This window comes from Protopterus annectens, chromosome 4.part0 (genome assembly GCF_019279795.1).
Source record: "Protopterus annectens isolate FY-2018-M chromosome 4.part0, PAN1.0, whole genome shotgun sequence".
Lineage (NCBI taxonomy): Eukaryota > Metazoa > Chordata > Ceratodontiformes > Protopteridae > Protopterus > Protopterus annectens.
In genome coordinates, this window is record NC_056733.1 from 751433089 (window position 1) to 751460066 (window position 26978).

General features: G+C 41.7%; 1 protein-coding gene across 3 annotated transcripts in view; it reads left to right on the top strand.

Moving 5' to 3' along the window:
* The window catches only part of TANGO2 (transport and golgi organization 2 homolog), a 1196336-nt gene that overhangs the window by 541149 nt on the left and 628209 nt on the right, over window positions 1-26978 (top strand). The window contains exon 3 of one of the 3 annotated variants that reach the window (XM_044068706.1): window positions 13101-13219. The exons of the other annotated variants lie outside the window; for them this stretch is intronic. Coding sequence (XP_043924641.1) covers window positions 13164-13219 — 56 coding nt within the window. The 5' untranslated portion in view covers window positions 13101-13163. The remainder of the gene's footprint in view (window positions 1-13100; window positions 13220-26978) is intronic. 3 annotated transcript variants of the gene reach the window in all.

The window sequence follows — 26978 nt, forward strand, 5'->3', positions numbered from 1 at the left end:
CAGACAGCAGGTAGCAATACCTCTTACAGGAGAACCTGCACACTCAGGCCAGCTACATATTTGTAGGAGGTTGCAGAATTACAAACAGAGTGTGAGTAGCATTGTTGTATGCATTGTATAGCACCGGTGTTGCAGGGTTTGTGTGTATATACTAGTTTAACTTGGAATGCAGTCTGTCTGTATAGTTCTCAACTGTGGGCCTATCCTTTATGGCCAGAGGTGTGCCTATTATGTTTTGTCTGTCCACTACACAGGTCTTATGTCAGATATATTACTGGCAGTATGTGGGTTGAGTGCTATCAGTACATGGCTACATCTGTTTCTGTTTCTAACTTCATATTCCTGACTAAGGGTATGTTGCAGACTATCCTGTAACACCAGCGACTTCCTTAGTGTATCACAACAGTATTTCACATATGGGCCTGTGTTATAGCCTCCGTCCTACACCTACATGCCAGGCTTTGCACATATGATATGCTGTCAGGGGTTGTTATGTAGTGGGCTGTAAGTATGTCATGCTGCCATTCCTGCCATCAGTTCACTGCTGTTGTGGCTCCCACACATATTGTGGGGTTGGGTCCATATATGTGTGAGCTTCACCTACACAATACATGTGTGCCCTTATGCACTCCAGAGGCCAGTGTATGTAACAGTGGTATATGGCCCTATATTGTTCAGTCTTTGGAAGGGGGGTGCACTGTAACTAACCTAGGCTGTTACAACATGTGGGGTATTGGGGATAAGCTGCCTTAAGGTATCTGGATTTACATTACCTTACAATTCACCTTGGGTAAATGCAGGCCTACTGCTTCCTGCATACAGACTGTTCTGTTTGTCAGTGTGATTGTGATGGTGTCAGTTATGCCTTGTTATGTAACAGATACATCCCATTGTGTCAGATGAGGTCCTTACCCAATAGAAATTGTGTACAGAGTGTAGATAGAGGCTGCTGCACTGTACATCTGCATTACTTACTGTTGATTGATTGGTATCCTGTGGCCCAGTCTGTCTTTAATATTGGACAACTTGAAGGCCTCGGCCTAGACAGCAACATATGTAAACTTTTCCAGACTACTGTATTAATATAACTGTTTCACAGTTGCATTACTCTGTTTATATGTATGCCAGTGTCTAAACAGCTGTATGACATGTCATATACAACTGTAATAGTACACAAATAAAGCTTTCCCATGTATGCAAACCTGTGTGTGATGTTCTATCCTTTGACCTCTCTGTGGGTATATGTTGCAGGTAACAATTGTCATTTGTATGGGTGGCTCATACAGTGTCCAGTTGGTAAGGTGGCAACTCTAGGCATAGTGGCTCTTCCCTATTGTGTGCGCCTTCTACACATGTAGCTTCCTATACATATCTCTGTGTATGTATGTGTAGTTAAATATATATGTGTATATATATATATATATATATATATATATATATATATATATATGTGTGTGTGTGTGTGTGTGTCTGCATATATGTGTCTGTGTATATGTATCTTAGGAATGTTGATTGCTTCCACATTGTATATTCCCTATGGTAGCCAGACTGTATTGCATGATATGTTACTGATACCAGCCTGGCATCATACAGGTGGGATAGGGTACTGTTACTATCTTGTGCCCATGTTGTGTCAGGTCCTGGTTATGGAATCTGCAACAGTTGGTATTGTATTGCAGGGCAAACGTGTTTGGCTGTGGGGGGGTATCTATATGTACAAGATGTATGTTTGGGCCCCCTCACCCCCATTAATGGTGCATGTGAACATATATGTTTTTGTTATGTTGCCTTTTATATTTATAGATGTATGTCTGTATCTATATAGATATATATTTATGCTTACATATATGTATTGCTGTATATATATATATATATATATATATATATATATATATATATATATATATACACAAACACATACATCTACATGTTGACATACATTTCCTGTACTGTTGAATGACTGGGCTGGATGTTATGTTTATGAAAACATCAGAGTTATGTATATCTGACATGGCTTAGTGGTAAATCACTTTGTCTATGGTGTGCAGGGTCCTGGGTTCGAGCCTTGCAAAGGCTGTTTATTTTGTTGCTGGGTAGAACAAGGGCCATTGGATACAGGGTGATTAAGGCACTTTTAAGCAGTTGTAAGCTGGTTTGCATGGAGATAAGCACTGCTAACTTCCAGTTACAGTTTCTTATACTTCTAAATTGCTTAACCTGTGTAGGCATTGCGTACCCCGTGCAAACAAGCTTAAACCCGCTTACTGCTGCTTAAAAGTGCTTACTCCCGCTTACCCCTGCACTAATTTCTTTAAAAGAAAAGAAAAAAGGGTTGATAGGAAAGTGGTGAAAAAGGGGCACAAAGAGGGAAAGACAGTGGGGAGACTAGTTAGGGATGTGCAGGAGGGTGTAGGGAAGATCCATAGCTGCCCATATTTTCTACAGCAACAGCTGTGCATATACACTGCATTGGGAAGTAGATTTAGACACTCAAACTCCTGAGAGAGGGGTGAGGACAACAATAATATGTTGTGATGCCAATTAGACCAGATTACATGTGTCCAGTGGACATGTGTGCGAAATGGACAGCTATGTATGGGGCGATATTTTTTTTTTGGAACAGATTGCTCTTTTTTTCAGGTGAGAGTGAGATGTTTGGGAGGGATAGTAGGTATATTTGGGGAGGTAGGTTAACAGACAAGACAAACAAGATGCATACAGGGGCGGTATATGACACGTGGGGGGTAAACACCTTGATGGGGAGGGGTGTTGGGAAATCAGAAGCCTATGAGCTCCCTAGTGGCAACAGTGGGACTGAGATCCCCACCCATGGGCAGTCACCACTGCACCTTCACAGCCCTGAAGGTGGCTGTGCTGGGGGCTGAGTTGGAGAGCCAGGCCGACCCTCTAATCATGACACGTGGCCCTCGTGCTGGCGTAGCAGATCTCCAAACTGCTGATTGAGCTCGCTGCGCACCACGACCCTGACCTGGCGACGGGTGACAGGTTCCTGTCCGTGCCTGCTCCCAGGGGGTCAAGCCCCATCCCCTGAGGTGGTTCCACCCGAAGGTGGTGCAAGACCAATGGACAAGGATGTCCCGGGTTGGGCCCCAGACGTACTGGTGCCATGGCCAGCTGAGGTAGGACAGGTGGGTCCACTGGGACCCGCATTCCCATACGTGCTATGGTGTTTATGGTTTATCAACACATTGTGGGTTAGGAATGGTCAACACATTCCAGGATTAGGTATAACAGCATGCATAGATATTCCCATTAACCCAGACACCAGATTTTGAACAGATTGATAGCAAACAGAACACATGCATATATGGGACCACAGTGGTAATAACAGCGGCATGCAGTTACATTGATGGCACCATGCCACCGTTGTTGGGTTATTTCAGCATAGCACTTGCATAGAAACAGATTTAAATAATTATCATACAATAGGACATATGTACCAACATTACAGTGGAGTCATCACGTACCAGTTGAGGTGGGTATTTTGTGTATTGTTGGAGATATGATGGGGGGAGAGAAAGATGTCAGTTAACAACTAGTATATTCCAGTAGTTTGCATTACTTTCCTAGTCAGTGCTGTTATCTGTACCTTACAAGTATTACTACACTACCCTATTGTCTTGGTTTGGACAGTGATATGGCTGTCGACATCTATATACATGCACTGGTTTTACCTGCAGTATACACCTCTTACCTGGTATACCTGTGAAGGAATTGTTTGTTAACACTAACTGTTTCTACACATACTCCCAGATTCCAGGTCGATGTTATGCACATACCTGTCCATCTATTTTTGCACAGACTCTGGCTATGTCTTGACCACATGCAGGTGAACCGGGACATATGTAGAGTATTGCCCTCTTCAACCTTTAGTGACTTACAACACTCTTTTATACAGGATTTCTTAGACAGTTATATTATGTAGCACAGTGTGGGCGACAGTGATGAGTGATAGCTTGTTGTTCAGAGCAACTGCAAAACTCACAATGCCGTACAATACCAGAGTAAACAGTACCGGTACAGGGTATCAAGCTTTTATTTCTCTGCACAATGTTCATATCTGATGTACCTGTGGGAGCAATGTTTGTTAGCACTACCTGAATGTTGCCACACAAAGTACCAGATTTCACATTAGTATTATGCACATACATCTCACTGTGTTATTGTACATACTCTGGTCACAGCTTGACAACATGGGGGTGTAGATGGGACATATGTGGCTTATTACTCTCATAACATTTTGGGGGTTGCTAATGTGACAGGTTTGTTCTTGTAGATATGTGTCAATCAGTTGTATTTCCTGTTTGCTGCCTAACCATGTGGGATCATCCCACTGATTTCCCAGGAGGACAGGCAGCAGATATGGGCTGATATACTGGACATTTTGGACTTATCTGTACAGTTGTGGAGTATGATTATGTATGCAGCCTACTTCCACTCCCAGTATTCAGACCATGGCTGTGTCTGCTAAAACTAAAACACTGTCCATCACAGTTGTGTGTGCTATATAGATATTGCTGTATATCTCTTATCTGATTTCTGTCTTCTACTTCTCCTGTGGTTTTACATTCTGACCTTGTATTACAACACACTTTTACAGGAATTCCTAGACAGTTATATTATGTAGCACAGTGTGGGCGACAGTGATGAGTAATATTGTATTATTCAGAGCTACTGCAATACTCACAATGCCATACAATGCCAAATTAAACAGTACCAATACAGGGTATCATTCTTTTATATCTGGGCACAGTGTTCATATCTGACAGACCTGTGGGAGCAATGTTTGTTAGCACTACCTGAATATTGCCACACAAAGTACCAGATTCCACATTACTATTATGCACTTACATCTCACTCTGTTACTGTACACATTATGGTCACAGCTTGACAATATGGGGGTGTAGATGGGACATACTTGGCTTATTACTCTCATAACAGTTTGGGGAGTTGCTAGAGTGACAGGTTTGTTCTTATAGATGTGTGACAATCAGTTGTATTCCTTTTTTGCTGCCTATATGTCTGGGATCATCCCACTGATTTCCCAGGGGGACGGAGTGACAGGCAGCAGGTATGGGCCAATTTACTGGACATTCTGGACATATCTGTACAGTTGTGGGGTATGATTCTGTATGCAGACTACTACCACTCCCAGGATTCGAACCATGGCAGTGTGTGTGCTAAAAATACAACCATTCACATCTCAGTTGCGTGTGCTATTCGGATTTTGTTGTCTGTCTTTTCACTGTTTTCTGTCTGTCTCTCTCAGTTGTCCTAAATGACCTCTGTGGATTACACCAGTCATATACAGACATTCCTACGCATTCTATTTGTGTTGCACAGTGTGGGTAACAGTGCTTAATACAACAGTACTATTAAGTGATTGCAAATCTACATTACCATATGATAGCAGAATATACACATGCAGTTCAGCAGTTAGACCTTTATTGTCAGGCTATTGTGCTTTTATTTACATACAAACTGTGAGACTCTTCCTGCCATATTCTCCGGTGTATGCAGTACTTGCCTTAAACAATACAGGTTTTATACTGGCAATTAACTTACTAATACTTTTAGATTTATTTCCTATGACAGTACATGCAAGAGTATTACTAACCTGCCTCATGTCGCAACCTCTCCAGGCGACATCCATGGGCCTCCTGGTTCGCGGCCCGCTCACTTGCCGCTGTGAAGGACATAAGAGGAATATTTAGCCATACTTATCCATAATATACATGAGCTGGCAATTATTAAACAGGTAGTGGAGTAATACTTACACACAGCTGGGACAACCCCTGCCGTCCTAGCCTCTTAGATCCACTGATCCAAGAGTTCCCCCTTTTGCCGATTCAGGTCGGCATAGTGATGCCTGACCTGCTCACCAGTTTGGGGTATGCCAGTAGCACTGATAAGGTCACGGGCAAGACTGTCCCAGGCTTCCACCTTATATTGGGAACCCTGGTACTGGCACTGCAGCAGTCTCTGCTCATGGTCTTTGACAAGGAGTCCTGCCATGACTCTGGACTCCTGGATGCCTCGGCACCACACCTGAATGCGCACTCCTTCTCCCCTTTCTGACATGGTGTCTGCAAGGGGAAGGTACAACCAGTTATGAGATGTATTCCTGCCTGTTGGGTTTAGGTAGGGCCAAATTCCCGCACTTTGCCATGATTGGACGGTTTTGAAAAGGCTAAGCTGTGGGCAAACCTGCTTACCTAAGGTTGGCATTGTTTAAAGAGGTATACCACTGGGCAAATTGAGTTAGCTGGCCTACATATTGCTTACACCTATTAAGCTGGCCTGTGCAATGCTTAGCGTTGCTTAAAATTGACTTTGCATTATATTTGCTTTTTGGCATTGATTTATTATTCATTACATCTTAAATATATATGTCTGGTATCCATGATTCATGTGAACATACACTGTATGGGGTCCTTGTGTTTAATAGGGGACTTCAACACTCTATTACAATTACACCTCACATCTGGGCTTACTTCTGTACTCCAGTTCACATATTTATGTTCTGCAGTAGGTTATAGAACATATGACTGTATACTGATTCCTTTCACATGTTCAGATTGATTTTACTATAGTGAGGATTTGGTTGGTGATACCTCATTTTTATTTACTGCTGTGATGGCTTGGTGGTTAACTACTGTGACTATAGTGTATTGGGTCCTGGGTTCAAGACCTGCAAGGCTGTTTATTTTGTTGCTGGGCAAAACAGCGGCTGTTGGATTCAGAGTGATTAAGGCAGTTTTAAGCACTTATAAGTGTGTTTGCATGAGAGTAAGCACTGCTAACCTTCGGTTAAAGATGCTTACAGAGAGTTAGCTAACATATTGCTTATCCTGTATGCGCATTGCTTACCCCCGCGCAAACGGGCTTATACCCACTTACTAGTGCTTACATATACTTACTCCCGCTTACTACTGCTTAATAGTGCTTACACTTGCTTACTAGTGCTTACTCCTGCTTACCACTGCCTTAATTTAGACAGTATTGTATAATGGTTCTTGGGAAGGTGGGGGATTTGGAAGCTGTATGGAATTATCATTCATTACACATTTTACCTTCCATTTGTATCCCTGATTCTTGTGTACATATACCGTATGGGGCACATGTGATTATCTGTGGATTTTGCAACATTATGACACTGACACCTCACATCTGCATTTAATGCAGTACTCCAGTTCACAAATATATGTTATATAGTAGGTTATGCAACTAAAAATATTGGTCATAACGTGATTTGACATGGAAAATGGAATGTGCTGTTGTGGGACTCGAACCGGCAATGACTGATCATAAGTCGAATGCTCTGTCTACTACACTGTTGCTATACTGCTTAATTTGCATATATATCTTCCTTTTTATCCTCTTCTGCCATTTAAGCTGCACTAACCGTAGCTAAGCAATGGGAAAACCCGCGCACCTACGGTTAAATTGAATCGGTTTCATAAAAAAAAAAAAAAAAAGGTGTCTTTATATTGTTTGTGTTTACTATTGCTCTTGTACACGTGGGGGGATGTTGCTGGGGGTATGCAGACACCTGTGAGTGGTCTCACTCATTCTTTTAGGGCTTTCTGCTGTTCTTCATTGCAGGGGCGTGCATATTCTGAGAGTTCTGCTCTCAGACATGCCCCCTGCACTCTTACATGCTCCTTGTAAGACTAGGAGCTCAGGCAGCACCCCTTCATTAATATGCATGGCGCGCTGCCGTCCTGCACCTAAACGGCCACTTCCGGGGGTATGCTTTCTTCACTTCAGTGTATGACAATATGCTTTCTTCAGTGTGATGTAAAATAGGATCTGAAAAAATAAAAAGGATAGATAAAGATTCTGTTAGCTAGCTTTTGCCTAGTATTCTTGGTTTGATGAGTGGGTTAAGTAATTTTTATGAATTTTTGTAAGTCCATATGGGTACGATGCATTTGCAGCTATGAAATACTTAAGTTGTTTCTCTGTTAATAATCACTTGTCTAAATATTCACAGATTAAAATCATTAGTGTAATATTATATAACTGTTTTATGAATTCCAGATCATACAGGTGTTCTGTTTTAAGTTGGTTATATTTGCTTCTTTCTAAAAGTACGATCCTATCCATATTTTCAGCCTTTTGATAATTATATAATTTTGGCTAATCTAAAAAAAGCATTTCTTTCAAAAACTGTCAAGTTATATATCAAAACCAGTCATGGTGTGAGTATTACTTGATTCAACCTTTCACTTTTCTGAAGTAAATAGTTCAATCAGTGGCAGGTTAAAAGCTGATCTTGTTTACATTTCAAAATTTCAGCAGTAGTTTTAGTTCTTAAAACAGCAACTATATTGCAGTTTATAGTTACACAAATGCAAATCCAGTGTTACTTTTACTCCTTTACATTTGTAAAAGCTGCAGAGCAAAATTCAACCCCTTTCTCAAAACCTTTTTTCATAAAAAGACCAATCATAAGTAGGCAAATGAGTAATGTCCACACCAGCTTCACTAGTTGAAGATAATTTGCTGCATAGTTCTGGCAGTAGTACTTTTTTGATGGTCATCACTCCTGTCCCTTTCCTCCATTGTCCTTTTGTATAGCATCACTCGAGTGTGTGAGATTGACTGTCACATCTTGTGTAAAGTAGAGGCTCATTGTTTACCTTGTTATGTGGGTATGAAAGCCTGGTGAATATACTTTAGAAAGAATTTTGTTCGACATTTTTTGCTGATGATGTAGCATTGTCTTTCTTTATGTATGTTTTCTTCTAACTGTATCATTTCCTTCACCAGAACCTTTTTTTATCACTATCAAAGTTACTGTTTTTATTGTGATAATTTTTCTTGTAGTTGAATATGTTACTCTTTTTAGAGTTAGACACTTTTCTTATATTTTTCAGTATGTTAGAATTAGAGATGATGTTGTCCAGAACTGTCACTTGACTGAAACTTGGAATAATTACTGAACAATTTTACAATTTTACCTTGTTCCTTGTTTTCAGATTTTTTTTTCCTCTTTGGAGTTGAGTATCTATAAAAGTATTAATTCAAAACTTGAATTTCAACATATGTAATCTCATTGGGCCAGATTCAATAAAGTCTGCACTGTTCTGACTTAGCAGACAACACATGTAATACACACCTTCTTCCTGCGTTTTTATTTTTCCTACTGATATTTTTGCAGCTTTAAATATTGACAGGGATTCATAAAGGTTACCAGAAAGCATAGACTACATGTACACTTAGTGTAATCTTTCTGAGTGACTAGAAAGCACAAACATTGCGATAAGAATTTTACTGAATACATATTGGTGTACACTTAGTGTAGGCTTTACTGAATCTGGGCCATTTTCTCTAGTAAATCTGGCTAGCTCTAAATGGAGAGTGTGATTTGCTACAAAGCAGCCAACTTCAGTAAGGAGTTTTGTGAACATAAGGAGCATGGATTAAGCAGTCCCTATTAGATTGAGATATTATGGGAAATTTAAAAACCTTGCCCCCCTGCTGGTCAGCTGATATAAACTTTTTAACAAAAGAAAAAAATCCTTAAACAATACAGTAAGGCTAGAAATCTGCAGAATGAGGGTAGTATACAAATATCAAGAAACTGAAAATAACCAAGTACAAGTAAAACAACCTGTGAACAGAGAGATTAGCTTATGAAGAGAATGATAACTACAAGTCCTTAGATAACTAAGAAACACGATTCAACATTGTTCTGAACTTTTCCTTAATGTGACCCCCCCCCCCGTTGTGACCCCAATGACATTGCAGATATACTGACATATAAGTTCTCTTGTTCATATTTCTACTTATCCCAGAATCCCTTTCACCTCCTACCATCACTAAGAAATATGTTGTTAAAGTATTAACAGAAATCAAAAATACTTATTCCATGGGTAATTATAGCATATCTGGATGCTTGTTAAACAGCTTCAAGCAGATTGTTTCTGAACATGTCCTTCAGTTGTTTTACCTAAGCCTAACAATCGCTATTTTCCTGAATCTTGGCACACTGCTGTGGTGATGTCCTTTTACAAGTGTGGCTGTACCACAGACCCTGGAAATTCTAGACCAATTAACCTTATGAGTCTGATCTGTGAAGTTGTGGAACATATAACTGATCTCAGTAGTTATGATCTCAAGAATCTCATTGGGCTTGACCCATAACCATTTGGCATTGTTGAAGGATGAGCAAGTCTATTAAATTTTGTTAACTTCTTCAAGGGGACTATGCAGGTTTTAGAGAGTGGTTATGCTGTTGTTCACAGAGCTTATCTTGCTTTGGCCAAAACTTTCAGAACCATATTTTTTGCTAGAATTTATAAGGAAACTGTCAGACTGAATGTAGATCCTTATGTGAAAATATGGGTAGTTGGTTGAAAGATAGAACCCACAGCCGGCAGTTCAGGTGGCAGGTGCCTCTTCAGATAGTGATAAGGTATCCAGAGGAGTAGTGATAAGGTGGAGTGCCCCAAGTGTCTGTGCCTGATCTTGTTTTTTTCTGCATCTTCTTCTCTAATCTTGAAACTGATAACCAGGATGTCGAGTTAACCAAATATAAAAACGACTGCAAACTGGACGCAATTTTCAAAAATAAACCCACTAATTTCTTTACCATTCAGAAAGAGCTTACCTTTGTTAATACCTAGCATACAGGTAATAATTTAACTGAATTATAAAAAAGTGTTGTGCTGGGTCTTTTGAGAAACATAATTTGCCTGCAGCATACAGTAGTGATAGCACATATTTACTAAATGCATAGGTAGTTGGGGACCTGGGCAGATGGATTGACAGTTCTTTCTCATTTGATCATCACATGGCAACTGTTGTCAGGAATTCTTTCTAATTGACACATCTAATAGATAAAGGTATTTTGTCCATATCCAGAGATGTTACTATTCCTTTATAGTCAGTACTGATCCAGACACTTTATGGAGTACAACACTTTGGTATGTACCTCACGTGATATATTAACAAACTTGAAAAGCCACAGAAGTAACTGAAAACATCTCTGGTGTAAAGAACCGTGGTTCTCAAGAGTGACTGCAAAACCCTGTCCATGTACTCTGTCTTCCTGACTCCTGAGGGGTGATCTGTGCCTCACTTACTTTGCCATTAGAGACACAGTGGTCCTTGATCTCCTATATCTCAGTAAGTCTAACAGTTCAGGTGACAGTAGAATCAAAGACCTGAACATTCCTTTACAAATTAGCAGAGCACAATAGAAAAAGGACAGAGAGAGATTCATCTTCTAGTATCTTCACCTTCTCTGGAATGCGCATCCTGTGCAGGTTAAGCAATGTGATTCAGTATCTTCCTTCAGATGTAACCTGGATGAATGAATCTGTACTCTTACATTTACCACGGTGCTAACTAGCTTCTCCCTCCTTGAGCGAGGAGATAAAGCCTAATGGTGGATATTGACAAGGCATACATGGTCATTAGATTATAATAGGGGTGTTCTACTGATGCTTGAGCACCCACTGCGGTAATTCCAATAACTCACAGCCACTGACTCAAACTCATTGACTCAGAGAGGGGGGAATGGTGATTTTAGGTTAAGGGAGCAATTGCGAATGGGAGGGAAAGGGGATTTTAGGTTTAGGCACCAGTTTGGAGTTTACGTTTAGGTAAAGTTCCAGAACGTTAGATATTTGGGATGCATAGCTAGTCTTAAAAAGGCCCCAGTGGCCGGTAGCCTAATAATACACATGTGAACCTAAAATAAGGAAGGGAAAAGGGGATTTTAGGATTAGGAAATAATAGGGAATTGATGGTTAGGAAGGGGGACAGACCTTTTAAGTTTAAGGAATGGTTGTGGATAGGAAAAGGACTTTAGGTTTACAGAGGAGAAAGGGAACTTTATATTTAGGTAGTGATAGGGACTTTAAGGTTAAAGGGAAGGTGATTTGGGACATGGGAAACCTTAAAGTTGGACACTGGGTGGGAGTTTTTAGGGCTAGGATCAGGTATCTGGTTGGGATAGTTAGTGTTAAGGGAAACTAGTTACTGGGAGTTAGAGCACTTGTCAAAATGAGCAAGTGGCAGTGAGGACGTGTGCCTCGAGCTCATGTAGTAGACCCCTAAAGGAGTCTTTAAACTCTTGTGAACATCAGATATCCTTAATACCTATTTTACCCCTAAGTAAACAAAAATGTTTGGTTCCAATGTAATGACTTACCTTTCAGTAAGGTATTTACCAAACCCATGAATGCAGCAGTTATATCTTCTCTAATTTCATCCATAATTTCAAGAGTGGTGTATTATGACATAAAAAATGGATTTTCCCATTTCTTCTCTACAGAAAAATCTGTTCTTAGTTTAGGAGGCTGTGTTCAGTCCATATCAAAACATTTAAGTGTTGTGAGTTCATTTCTGCGAGCAAAAGTAAAACAAAACAGGGCAGAAAAGTGCAAAACAGCAGTGGATGTTAGAATAATCGAGTTATGTTTACCTCCTAAAAATGAATAGAACATGTACCTAAAAATGGAAAGTACTTAGTTGTAAATGTTAAGCTATTTGCTAACATTTATATACACAACATTTCAAACTTATCTTGGTCTTGAATGATGAGGAACATGTTTATGCTAAGTGGCAGTCATGAGATTAGGCACAGGCAGTACAAATACTAGCATAGCTTCTAAAGCATTAACAGTGATGGTTATAATCTGTACTGTAGTACACAGACTGTTTTTTTGTTTTTTTTTTTTGCTAAAGATACTTCAGTATTCCAATAGAAAAGTTGGTCTTACATGAGTATGCATGATCACATCATTGAGAACGTGGATAGTAGAGGTTTACCAAAAGCTAGAATAGTAATTTTCTGTTTTAAGAATCACTTAGATGCAGGGAAGCTTCTCTATGTTTTGCATTAGTTTGTAAAAGAGTCTGCAGATGTGTAAATGGCTGAGTCTTATTGAGGCCCCTGGTCATCACAGCATCTTCTCAAATGTTCATCTGACCTACTCCATACAATTTGCTGTCAACTTCTGTCTTTTGTGCTTGTGTATTTACCAAGATATTCAGTCTGTGGTGTCAGTGCAAAGCTATGCATGTGTAACTTATTAAGCAATAACTATAGCCCTTTTCTGCAGGTTGCAGCAGTAAGAGTCTACATTAACCCCAACTGATAGACGTGCACTACTCCAGAGCTACCCATGTGCATCATTTTTCTGAAATTTGATCCACGTCCAGCATCAAAAAATGCATACAGGTAATATCAATTGACTTACATACTGTCAAGAAAACAGTTAATGTAAAAAAAAAAATTAAAAAAAATTCTGAAACAGATGCATCATTGCTGGTTTCATAGATTTATCATTCCAACTTTCATGTTAAACTGAAAATAATGCATTGAATTGCAATTTTAAATATGTGTTTCTTGAATCAATTTAATTTTATAAAAATTAATGATTAATAGCCTTTGTAGAGTCACCAGTTTGTACCATCAGGTAAATACAGAAAAGTAGTTTCACTATTCAGCTACCTTCTTGTTATGTTTGTCACAAAACCTCGTGTACAATTTACAGCGAGAAAGCCCTGACTATGCTGCTGGCAACCCAAGTTTGATTAGTGGCTCAGGTGCCTGTAAGACTGGCCAATGAGGATGAGAGTGATCCGCCACTGCCAGCTGTGCCCATCCTGGGAGGCAGCTATGGTTAGCCACATAGGTGACACCTAGTGTTCTGAATCACCTAACACCTCACTGCCTTAATGCATTTACACTGTGAAGTTGATGGGAAAAATGACATGTGGAAGCACACTTCCCTTCAGAAGACCGTGATTGTGAGGGTTAGAGGAGCTGTAGATGTGGGTGCTTTCCAGATAAGAGGATACTTCTCGCCCCAGACAGAGGACCCACAATCTGACCTGCTCCCTACCACCTGACTCTCAATGATGAACAGAGGGCTGATAGGTATTTCTGGGCAGGAACAAATGGGTCATAGGGCTGTCACCTAGCCTAGGATTGCTTGCTGCTGTTCTGCTGAAACAAATGGGCCAGTTGTGTGAAGGTAGGGGAACCATTAGGTAAGATTCTGAGGGGATACAAGAAAAAAAAACTCTTCAGTACATTTTGCATGAAAGTTAGTAGTTCCCATTTTCTTGAAATAATGGTTTTGTTGTGAAATATATACAACAGAATATTTGTAACTGGTTTGATGAGGCTGCCTTTGATGAGTTATTTTATTTCAGTATGCATATCATTTGCTACATCTAGAGGTCTTTCTCACTAGTGTTATGTTTTTGCAGTAAGCACTATCCTTGGCCTTTGGAAACAGGCTGCAGCTTATTTGAACATAAATAGTTCTGAGCCTTCTTAGAAGAAGAAAAATCGTATTATATGCATACTTTCTATAGCATTCCAGAAGTATAACAGGGGTGTTTGTATAACTGACTTAATTTGCTAACAATTTAGAAGTTCACTTTGCCTTATACTTTTGTCTTAATCCTCTGTAGGCTAATGCTTTAAAGTACTGCAGTTTGTACCCTTAATTGTTAGGTTACTCACATATTCCCTGAAATACCAAAAGTATGATGAGAGTCTTAGGGACACAGGTGGACAGTGGTCTCACCTTCGATAACCACATCGCCACAACAGTCAGGAAATCCTTCTATGTGGCACACCTCATCACTAAGGGCTTTTCATCCAGAAAAAAGGAGGTCATTGTCCCACTGTACTCATCCCTCATTAGACCCATTATAGAGTACAGTGCCCCATTTGGTATGTACCTCACAAGGCATCTGCAACAGCTGGAAAGGCCGCAGAAATACCTTACTAAAAGAATCACAGGCCTAAAGCAGATGCCCTATGCTGACCGTCTAAAAAAACACCAGCTATACTCTGTGGCATATCATCTACTCATAGGCGATCTCTGCTTAACATACAAGGCCATGTCAAACCCTGAGCTGCTGGACATGCTCCACTTAAAGAAATACTAATCCCTCAGAGCCACATGCTCCAGGGATCTAAACCTTGTCATCACAATGAACAAAACATGTTGGAGGGATAGGTTCCTGACCCAGAGACTCCCCATACTCTGGAATAGACTGCCCATACATGTCAAGCAGAGCACCTCCTTGGCCCTCTTCAAAAGGAACCTTGACGATTGGATGGGAGATAGGAAATTCACCCCGGGGATCACGTCAGTCGCCCTGCTAGACAGGGGTCCAGGGGAGTAAATATTGTGGGAAGAAATATCCAGGGTATTGTTATGGCTAGGCTTGTAGGGCCGATAGCCTAGTACCAACCTATGAACCTATAAATTAGTTTTGATAACTTACTAGGCATCTGTAGTTTTCTGTTTTGTTTGGTGGCACTTCAGTTCATTCTACTGAGACTTTCTTTTTGCGAGATATTCTCTTTTACCTATATATCTCTATTTGTCTTTCTGACATGGCCATTGACTGGGGCCCATAGTAGCAAATCATTTCTGCTGTATGAATGAGATGGTGCAATTGTCAGTCACTGCCATGGGGCTGTCTCCCAGAGGCAATGTCTATTTTTTATTGTCTTGAGTGGAAATGGCACATGCAATGACACCAGTCAGAACCAATTCTTAAGACACTGAAGTACTTACTAGTGGTACCCCTGGCTTCTCATAGAAATCCCATGATTACTGGATACTACTCCAGACCTTTCCTCTTAAAATAAGAACAGACCTAGTAGACAATAGACATGTCATCGTACTATATCTTGGCAGGCCTCCTGGATATGCTAATCACTTCCTAAATATGCATCACCAGCACAAAACACAAAGAATGGTGGCACTTTGTGTAGGAATTGGTGTTTTGGCCAGGCGCCATGGGGCCCTGCCAATAACCACCCTGTCAGAATCTACCAACCTTTTCAGGCAGGGCAAGGTGCGCAAGTCATGGAGTGCATTTTAGGGCACCCATTCATTTGTCTAATCTATGTTTGTAGTTTGACATGGAGTCTCATTGCTTGGGCATGCAAGTAGAGTCTATTCCAGAACAAGGGGCAGTGTTGAGCAATAAACCTCACTCTCCATTTTATTTTGTTTATTACCTGATGTAAATTGAGGTCTCTTATTCTGTTGTTGGCTACCCTGTTTGATATGCCTAGAAAGAGGAAGTTTTAGATAGTAGGGTCCCTGAGGATAAGGAAAGCAAGACACATGACTCCCCTCAAGAGCCTATATGACACTTAGCATAGGCACAGTGATTCCAGCCTTTTCTGATAACTAAGATGTTTGAGGCCCAAGATCCTTTTAGTTAAGAAGCTCTACATCTTATGACCTTTTTTTTTTTTTTTTTTTTTTGCACTGTCTAGTAAGATACATGTAAATGGGTGCATTATATTCCATAGTGCGACTAATCAAGCAGAGTACAGGGGAACAGTAACTTCCTTGGTTTTACATGAGATGCTTTGTGTGATTAATAGAGAGATATAAAAGGATTTTCTAACTCTGTTTGCTACCTGGTGATCAAAGGAGAGTGGTTAACGTGGGTGAATTTTTAGATTTTGTTGTACAATTGTAAAAGTGTGCTTTTTGAAGTCACTAAAGACTGTGGTATTGGTTACTAGGGGGTGGTTGTTCTGAAGGTAAATATAACAAGTTTGTTTGACTTAGGAATGAAGTGTTGGCAGAGAACATGCAGAAGCTGAGTTTATGAGAACTAGGTCCAGGATGACACTGCCTCTGGTTGGATTTCAGACAGTTTGATCCATGGAGTTCTCGTTAACCTGGTGTAACAAACGTTGTGCATACCCAACATTAGAAGTGTAGGTACTCCACTGTATAGACAGGTAGATGAAGTCACTGAGGATTAGAGAACCATCTCTTATAGGGATATTTTCAAGGAATGCCAGGAAGTTTTCATGATCCTGTGGAGCCATAGAAAGGAATCAGAAGTTGAAATTCTTGCTTATCTAGTGTGTGCTGATGTTCAGTGAGCTGGGGGGTGTTAATGGGGTGTTACTTTTGAAGTGATAAAATCCCTCTCGAACACTGAGACTCTTGCACCATTTTCAGTGGGTTTGAAGGCGTGACGGGCATAGAATTGTGGCACAGATGGGGTGTACTCATTACACTTGAACCAAGTCTCAGTGACTGTACAAACAGGTACTCATTCCAGATGCAGAAGTGCCTCCAAATCAGTCATTTTGTTGTTAAGACTCATGTTATCGAGAATGGCCACCTTGATGTTGTCCAGTTTATGATCTGATTTTGTTTTTTTACATTGATATGTTCATTAGATGAACACTACCTAAAAGGCACAATGGGGGCCGCAAAGGCTTTGGCCAGTATGTGGAAGCCCTTGAATGAGAAGTACAGACCACCCTTTGTAATGCAAGTAGGGTTGCTAGTCATCTCATCCTAATGATGTGCATACTGGACATGATGGAATGACACCTGCTTCCTAGCTAGATATTAAATGCAATTATCTTTTCTTGAATCTAGGCATCATTCACAGAGAGAGGGGATATCACTCAAAACTAGAGTTTTATCCATGACTAAAGCATGCATAGCAAGTCCATCAGCATGCCTTTCATGGGTTTACGTGACAGATCATCCACTCCAGCATTGATTATGATCATGTCATAGTCTTACTTACTGAAGGAGAGAGGGTCCTGAGGGATCCTTGCTATGTCAGCAATCCTGGACTCTGAGAGATGGCTAACTGTAACCCTGCTCTCGTTTAGCATAGGGAGCATGGCATCAGTGCATGTAATAATGGAGTAAACATTTACTAGGATTTTTCCAGAAACTGATTTATTCTAGTTAAACACCGTGGTGTTATACTGTTGGTGAAGGAGTGAATATAGAAGATGTATTAGGGTGAGTTTTCATTGCTGCCTACTCTTAAGAGTTCTAGGAGGCTGGTAGTGATTTTTTACTGCATCAGTATTATGACAGTTTAGTGTTGTCAGTATGAGGATGTTGCCTTTAGGTGGATGATGGCAAGACAGTATAATGCTAATTACTTGCATGAGATTTCAAGAGGGCTTGTCACCAAGTTAGCTATGTCTTTGCACCTCTCACAGATGGAATTTGTCAGATGCTAGAAGGCTAGCACTAGGAGGAGAGGTAGTCTGCTGTCTCTCTGCACTGTTGAGTACCATTTTACTTTTATAGGAATTTTAACTGTAGCTTTGCATTTTTTTTGGTTTTGACAGCCTGAGTGTTTTCTTAATGAGATTTATTGAGTGTTCAGTAGTAGCCGATCACAGTAAACTAAATGTTGGGAAAGCATTCCCATTTTTGTTGAGGAAAAATAGTTCAAATAAAATCATTAACAGCAGTCCACAGTAATGGTTTGGAGTGCTGTGTTGGTATTTTTCCTTATTTCCTCTTTCTAGAAGAGTGCTTGTGGTTTGCAGTGGAACAGTGCAGGGTGTAGGTTTGAGTGGCTTTCCTACACCACCCTTATAGACTTCCTGCCATGACTTTGGGAGGTCCCATCCATGTTACCCCCACTAGCCTCTTCTTAGGGAAAGAGTCTCTCACCATTTCCCTGAAGTACCAGGTCACTTCAGAAAGAGAAACCAGCACAACCCTCCAGTGACATATGACCTGCCTGTTTCTTCACCCCACCTGATTCTTCCAGCTTCCTAAACCACTAATCGGTCGTGGGTCATATGGGCATAGTCAGGACTTTATCAGCATAGCATACAACCAGCAATGTTAATCATTGCTTTAATGTGTACTTTTAGGACATATATTGGTAACAACTATTTATCTAAAGGCCGCAAGACCAAAAAAAGAGAAACATCTTCAAGGATACCAGCACTGTTGGCTATACATTTTATTTTGTAGAAACGTGATTTAAGTTTAGGGTAACCAGTTATGTATGTAAATACCTGTACTACTTGAAGGTTATAATTACTTAACAAAATGTTGTTGTTCCGTACTCCCAAAATCTGTATGCAGTCTGAGAGTGAGGTGCAGTGTGTCTGTGGCTAGATGGAAGAAAAGGAATAATTTCATTGTTGTAGAGTCTGTCATTTGAATGTTACAGCACCTTTACCTTGAGAATGTTGTGTCAAGAAAGGCACATCTCAGTGGGTAACATTTCCTGTGTTTGAAGCTGTTCCTCTGAAAGATTTATAGGTGTCATAGGTTCATAGGTTCATAGGTAGGTACTAGGCTATCGGCCCTAGGGCCTATACAAGCCTAGTCAAAAAATGTACCCTGGCTTTCGCCACCCAAGAAAATTATTTTCCTATGCCCCTGTCGAGCAGAGCCACAGAAGTGATCCCTGGGGTGAATTTCCTATTTCCCATCCAATCATCAAGATTTTTCTTGAAGAGTGCTAATGAGGAGCTCTGTTTGACATAGATAGGTAGTCTGTTCCAGAGTATGGGAAGTCTCTGGGACAGGAATCTATCCCTCCAGCATGTTCTGTTTATTGTGGTGACAAGGTTAAGGTCCCTAGAGCATGTAGCTCGGAGGGATTGGGATTTCTTTAAGTGGAGCATGTCCAACAGCTCTGGGTTTGACATAGCTTTGTATGTTAGACAGAGATCGCCCCTGAGTAGGCGATATGCGATGGAGTAAAGCTGTAGTTTTTTGAGACGGTCTGCATAGGGCATCTGTTTGAGGCCAGTAATCCTCTTTGTGAGGTATTTCTGTGGTCTTTCCAGTTGTTGTAGATGTCTTGTGAGGTACATACCAAAAGGGGCAGCAGTTTCTGTTATCACAATTAAGAAATAAAATGTCTCAACCTGAACAACCAGATTTGAAGGAGTTGCAGGATATGATGCATAGTGCAGAACAAGTGGGTAAACACACCTTACAATGTGGCTATGATGCCCTAGAGGCCTCAAGTAGATCTGCAGTTACAGGATCAGTCATTCGTAGACATGCCTGGCTTAGGGAACAAATCTTGCCTGATCATGTGAAAGCTAAACTACTAGATGCTCCTTTACAAAAGGATGTGCTATTTGGTACTAATGCTGAGGAGATACTATGGAAAATGGAAGAAAAAGCCAAATCTATGCAATCTGTTAAAGCTTTTCTACAGGTTCAACCACCACGTTTTAGCAGAAATTGGCCTTCAAAAAACTGGTCCTTTCCAGCCACGGACAAGCCCCAAAGAGGTAGATACAGGCGCACAAGGGGCAGAGGACAATCACAAGGATCATATAGAGGCAGGCAATGGCAAACTCCAGCACCAAGAGGTGGCGAAGACAGTGCACAACAATACAGGAAACAAACCCAATGACTTCCTCCTTTCCATGCCAAGCAAGTCTCAGCTGGCAGCCCCCTTGGGAGGAAAGCTGGCATTATTTACAAGAAATTGGCATATTGTCACAACAGACAAATGGATCCTGGACGTTATAAACAGAGGCTACAGATTTCATTTTCACACTCTTCCAAAAATGAGAGGCATGCCAAACCTGCCACACAATCAAAGGGTAGAGGCACAACTACAAATTTCAAAGCTCATAGACATGAAAGCTATTCAAAAGGTACCTACTCACGAACAAGGTCAAGGTTTTTATTCCAGGCTATTTCTGGTACCAAGGAAAGGAACCGCCTGGAGACCCATTTTGGACTTATCCATCCTAAACACATTTTTACTCATACCAAAATTCAAGATGCTCACATTACAGCAACTTCTTCCCATGCTGGGCAAGGAGTTTTGGCTGGTAACATTGGACCTCAAGGAGGCATACCTGCATGTCCCAATCAGACAAAGCTGCAGAAGATACCTCAGATTTCTTGCAGGTTCAATCCACTATCAATTCTCTGCATTGCCCTTTGGCTTATCTACTGCGCCCAGAGTATTCACGAAATGCCTGGCATCAGTAATTGCCTACTGCAGACTTCAAGGGATACAAATTTACCCTTATTTGGACGACTGCCTGATCCAAGCGGACAGCAAGCACATACTTCTGGAACATCTGGCTTATGTAACACGGTTACTGAATTCTCTGGGATACACAATCAGCAAAGAGAAATCCAGACTAACACCATCTCAGAAAATAACTTTCCTGGGTGCCAACTTGGACACAAACACTCAGATGGCCTATCTTACGCCAGAAAAACAGGGGCAACTAACTCAGTACTTCAAAATACTAGCAAATTGTACCAGGCTTACTGCAAGGAAAATCCTGCAGGCTCTGGGCTTCATGGCATCTTGCATTCTTTTAATCCCATGTGCAAAGTTGCATATGAGGAAACTTCAATGGTACCTAAAAAACCTATGGTCTCAACACAGCCACAGTTTGAAACAATAATACCAATAATTCCATGTTTGCAAAAGGAATTTCTATGGTGGGCTCAAGCATGTCAAACAAACACAGGTCTCCCATTCTGCAAGCCTCAAGCAAATCAAGTCATCACAACAGACGCCTCAGATTATGCCTGGGGGGCGCACATGACAGACAGGTGCATTCAAGGCAAATGGTCCCAAAAGGAAAAGCACCTTCACATCAATCAAAAAGAAATGCTAGCAGTGATAAATGCAATTACAGCTTTCAAGGACCTCCTGCATCCAGGACAATTATTGATAAGAACAGACAACACCACAGTAATGTGGTACATAAACAAACAAGGAGGAACACATTCATACCCCCTGTGCAGACTAGCCATGACACTTTGGAACTTGGCTCTGGAATGGCAAATCGAACTTCAAGCACAGTACTTGCCAGGTTTGGAAAACACGCTGGCAGACAATCTAAGCAGAAATATGACAGATCCACACGAATGGAAGTTGCATCCTCAAGTGTTTACAAAGATAATCCAAGCGTGGGGAAGGCCAGACATAGATCTCTTCGCCTCCCACAGGAATCCTCAATTGGAAAAGTTCTGTTCAAGGACCTTTCATCCAAAGGCCTGGAGAGTGGACGCCCTTTCATTCAGTTGGGCAGCATGGACAGTTTACGCTTTCCCACCTCTGCCTCTTCTGCCCAAGGTGCTCTTGAAAGCAAGAGCAGACAGACCGAAGATGATACTGATTGCTCCAGACTGGCCAAGACAACACTGGTACCCACTCCTGAGGAGCCTAACACATACTCCTCCCTGGTCCCTACCTCTAATGCCTCTACTACTGACTCAACACAGCTATAAAACTCTTCACAGTCAGTTAAAAACACTCAATCTCGCTGCATGGAAAATTCCTTAGCACCACAACAGACCCTACTCCCCAAAGAGGTGCAGGATGTCATTTTGGAGGCCAGAAGGCCATCTACTAGAAAGGCTTATTCCGCAAAATGGAAACGGTTCTGCTCTTGGAATGAGAAAAAAGGCCAGGATCCTAGAAAACTGAATTTGCCTCAGGTATTGCAGGATCTAGCTGAGCTGCTGAACAGTGGACTTTCATTTTCCTCCATAAAAATCCATGCCTCAGCCATTTCTGCAGAATTCAACACTGATCCACCCTTATTCTCTCACCCACTCTTAAGACAGTTCCTCAGAGGGGCTAAGAATATAAGACCACCAAGGAAACAACCAATGCCAGCCTGAGATCTTAATTACATTCTAGAAAAATTAACATTGCCTCCCTTTGAACCAGCTGCCTCAACAGATTTGCAATATTTGTCCTGGAAAACAGCTTTCCTTCTGGCCATTACCTCAGCTCATAGGGTTTCGGAACTACAAGCCCTCATGGCTGTGCAGCCCTTCCTCATCTTCCATCAGGACAGGGTTTCCCTTTGAACCAACCCGTCATTTATGCCTAAAGTGGTATCCAGGGTAGCTTTAAATCAAGCCATACACTTACCTACCTTTTACCCCAATCCTCAAAACAAAGGGGAAAGGCTACTACACTCCTTAGACATCCATAGACAGCTACATTATTATTTGGACAGAACAAAGCCTTTCAGGAAAACAGAACAACTCTTTGTGTCCTATGCTGTAGGAGCTCAAGGGAAGCCAGTTACCAAACAGACAATTTCAAAATGGATAGGCCACTGCATACGGTTTTGTTACTCCTATCATGGAAAATCTGTCCCTACAGGCATCAGATCCCACTCCACCAGGGCCACAGCTACCTCTACAGCCTTCCTCAGAGGAGTTCCTACCAAAGATATTTTGGAGGCAGCCACTTGGAGTTCTGTGCATACCTTCACAAAACACTACCATCTGCCTTTATATTCCAAAACTAGAGCAGGCTTTGCCACTGCTGTGTTGCAGGGCATTCTGGCTGATCCCAGTTCCACCTAGTGCCTACCACCCTGTGCGTAGCTTTGGGATTCTACCCATCTGTGATTACTGCAGCTGTATGCACGATGAACATAGTACAGTTTTGTACCTACCATAAATGTAGATGTTAGAGTGCTAATACAGCTGCAGTACAGGTTACCGTTCCTCCTTCCCCTCTTGGTAAAGGCCTGGGGCCTAACCCCTCTTCATACAACCTGATTGGGTTATCCTTCTATGGTATATTTGCTTGCAACTACTGTTTTTTGATTATATTGCATTGCATATATATAAATATAATTTATGTATTGCCTTCCTTCTGGGGGCACCTGACATCTGGGGCAAGAAAGACTGAAGAAAATGGCGTCGGCTGTGTCTTATATACCCCTGCCTCACTGACGTCAGGAAAGAAAGCGACAACAACCGACGCCGGACCTAGACTTTGGAATTCGGCCGACCGAGGACCCGCCTGACGGCAGAGAACCCTGAGATTACTGCAGCTGTATTAGCACTCGAACAGCTACATTTATGGTAGGTACAAAACTGTACTGTCTCATATCACATTTTTGGCATTAAGTAGACTACCAGCTATGTGGTAGTTCATGGGTACAGAGTTTTTACCATAGGGGATGACAATACACTTTTTGGCATTGAGCTTCAGGCCATGGCTTTGACACCAGGAATCTGTCTCAGTGAGGCCCTTTTGTAGTTTGTCCACATCGTTAGGAGTTTCGATTATGGCTCCTAGTTTGCAGTCATCTGCAAACTTTGTTAGCCAAAGACCTTCTGTGTTGGCCTGCACTTCAGAGAAGTAGATACCAAACAGGAGAGGACCCAGGACCGAACCCTGTGGTACTGCACTTGTCACTGGTCTGATGTCGGATTTGGAATCCGCTATTTTCACAGTGTGGGTTCTGTCCATGAGCCAGTTGGCAACCCATCTTATGACATAGATTTATACCTAGTTTAGTGAGCTTATCTATAATTCCAGAGTGGGGGATGGTGTCGAAAGCCTTGGCGAGATCTAGATAAGCTGTGTGAACCATTTTACCATCATCTATGGCTTTGGTGACTGCTTCAAAGAAGTCAATCAGGTTTAGGAGACATGATCTGCCTTTTACAAATCCAAACTGAGTAGGGTCCAGAGTTTGGAGATGACCAATGTCTTTGTTTGAGTTCCATGATGATATGTTCCATGGCCTTGCAGACAAGGCTCGTCAGGCTAATGGGGCGGTAGTTCCCAGGGTCTGTCGTGGCTCCCCCTTTGAGGAGTGGGATAACTGTCGCGGTGCGCCACTCAGTGGGTACAAAGCCTGAGGTGAGGCTATGATTGAACATGGTACTTAGGTAGGGTGCCAGTTCATTCTGTAGTTCATGTAGAACGCAGCCTGGGATATTGTCAGGTCCCATGGATGCTGTGTTCTTGGCTTTGGAGAATGTGTTTTTTACCTGTGCAGCCGTGATTATAGGAACTTTGCATTCTTCCGGTATAGAGATGGGCCCTCTAGGGGGTGAGAGGGGGGTAAAGTTAGCACTGAACCTATCTGCTAGGATGTTGGCAATATCAGTTGGTTCTGTATATTTAGTGCCATTATGCTGTAACTCAGAGCAGATCTGAGTGTTCCCATTTAGATTCTTGACATAGCTATAGAATGCTTTGTGGTTGTGTTTAGAGTCAGTGGCAATTTTGTTTTCGTAACTAGCTTTGGAGGATTTTATGAGGGATCTCAACTTCTTACTGAGGTTGACCAGGGAGTTCCTCCAGTCATGGGATTTTACTCTTTTTTGCAACAGTTTGTCTTCTGTTGTAGAGTTTGTTTATGGCAGAGGACCACCAGATTGGCTTCCTTTTTTGGAGGATAACATCTTGGTTCTATTAGGGATAGCATGATCCATGCACTCGTGTAAGTGCTTATAAAGTGCATTTGTGTAGGATTCGGCAGTCATACCTCTATTGTCCGTCTGCATGGGTGTCATGAAGTTTGCCACTTCTGTCTTAAGAAGTGTGAAGTTGGCTTTTGAGAAGTTTTTTACGATGGTTTCCCTAATTGAGGCGGGGGTGGGATCTGGATATCTAGGCTGATTAGCTTGTGGTCAGATCTGACCAACAAGGAATTGACCTCTGGTGTGGAACACCGGTTTCCCATGTTGGTGATGACCAGGTCTAGGATATTGCTGCCCCTGGTGGGGGTGTGAATAAGTTGATCCAAGGCATTGGAATTTATGAATTCTAGAAAACGTTGAGCAAAAGAGTTGGTACATGAGTAGTTTTCCCAGTTAATGGTGGGGTAGTTGAAATCGCCCATTATTAGGGTGTTGGGTTGTACCCTAATACTTTCCAGTGTATCAAGAAATGAGGAGTGTGAATCCTGGGGCATGGTGGGGGGTCTGTAGCAAGCTACAATTTGGATTGCGGTCTTGCCCAGAGTTAGTTGCACTTGGATAATCTCGGATGCATTATGCTGTGCAACTAGCCTGGAGGTGTGGATATCCTTAATGAATATGGACACGCCTCCGCCTTTAGTGCTTCTTTCTGGGTTAGGTGGCGAAAGGTGTGGTATGAATTGAAGCCTGGTAATGCAGGGGTGCTCTCTGGAGCTTTGAACCAGGTCTCTGTCACTGCACAGATGTCAATGTTCTCCATTTTAAGGAGTGCCTCGAGTGAGTGCATTTTGAGGTTTATACTTCTAGCATTGAGTAGCATTACCCTCAGATTTTGTTTGCTTGTACCGGTTACGGTAGTGAATTTGTCATTTGAACCTTGCCTAAAAAGGCACTATAGGGGTGGCAAGAGTCTTAGCCAGTATCCAGAATCCTAAGGGCGACAGGTGCAGGCCATCTCTGGCAAAGCATCATGGACTGTCGATCATGTCGTCCCAGGCAGACAAATACTGGATCCCCTTAGAATGACACCAGAAGCTTAGCCAATTGTTGAAGTCAATCATTTTGTCCTTGTACTGTGGTATCATTCTGGGTGATGGCAGGATGCTACTCAGGGTTAGGGTCATACCTGCCTGGGATACAAGATCGGAGAGCTCCTCCATGTCTCTTTTCATGTAGTCCAGGGAGATACGTCTCAGGTCATTCACACCAGCATGGACAATGACAGTGTCATATTTGTACTTAATTGTGGAGTGACCTGAGTGCATGCATTATGTGGCGGATCCTGGCACCTGACAGGCAGCTGACAGTAACTTTCTCCTTGTTTAGTCTAGTGAGTGGAACATCAGTGTGCCTGACTATAGAGTCACCTATGACTAGAGTGTTGGGTACGTTGTTATGCCTTATGGGCTGTGGTTGAGTGGCACACTGAGTTTGTGGGCTATGTGTCATTTGGGTTGTGTTGGGGGGTGGAGTTTGCTTGCGTTTATGCTTTGGATGTCCCTGATGCTTGGGCAGGTTTTTATTGAGAGCCTCCGCGAATGTAGGTGTGTGTTTTGTGTTTCTATGTGTGTGTTTTGGTGGTGTGGGTTTTGAGGGACTATGTGATGAGTGTGGTGTGGTGCAAGTGTTTACCCTCTCCTCTTGACTGTCTAGTCCAGTCTTGGGTGAAGAGAGCTTTGCTTCCAGTTTGGCTATATAAGTGCATCTCTCACAGGTTGTAGTGTTGGGTGGTAGGAGGAGAGGGTTGTCTGTGTACATGAGGCAATTGCTGCATTGCCCCAAGATGCCCAGATTCATCAGATAGGCAGGAGAAATCACTGGAAGCTGACCCTTAGACATGCCTGGATAAGTGCATATTTATTAAGTACTAAAAACTGCTTTCCGCTAGACAAGTGAGGAAAGTTGAGTGCTGTAGTAATTTATTTAGTGCTTACAATGATTTCTGAACAAGTGCTGAGCTCAAAGAAACAGATTTAAATG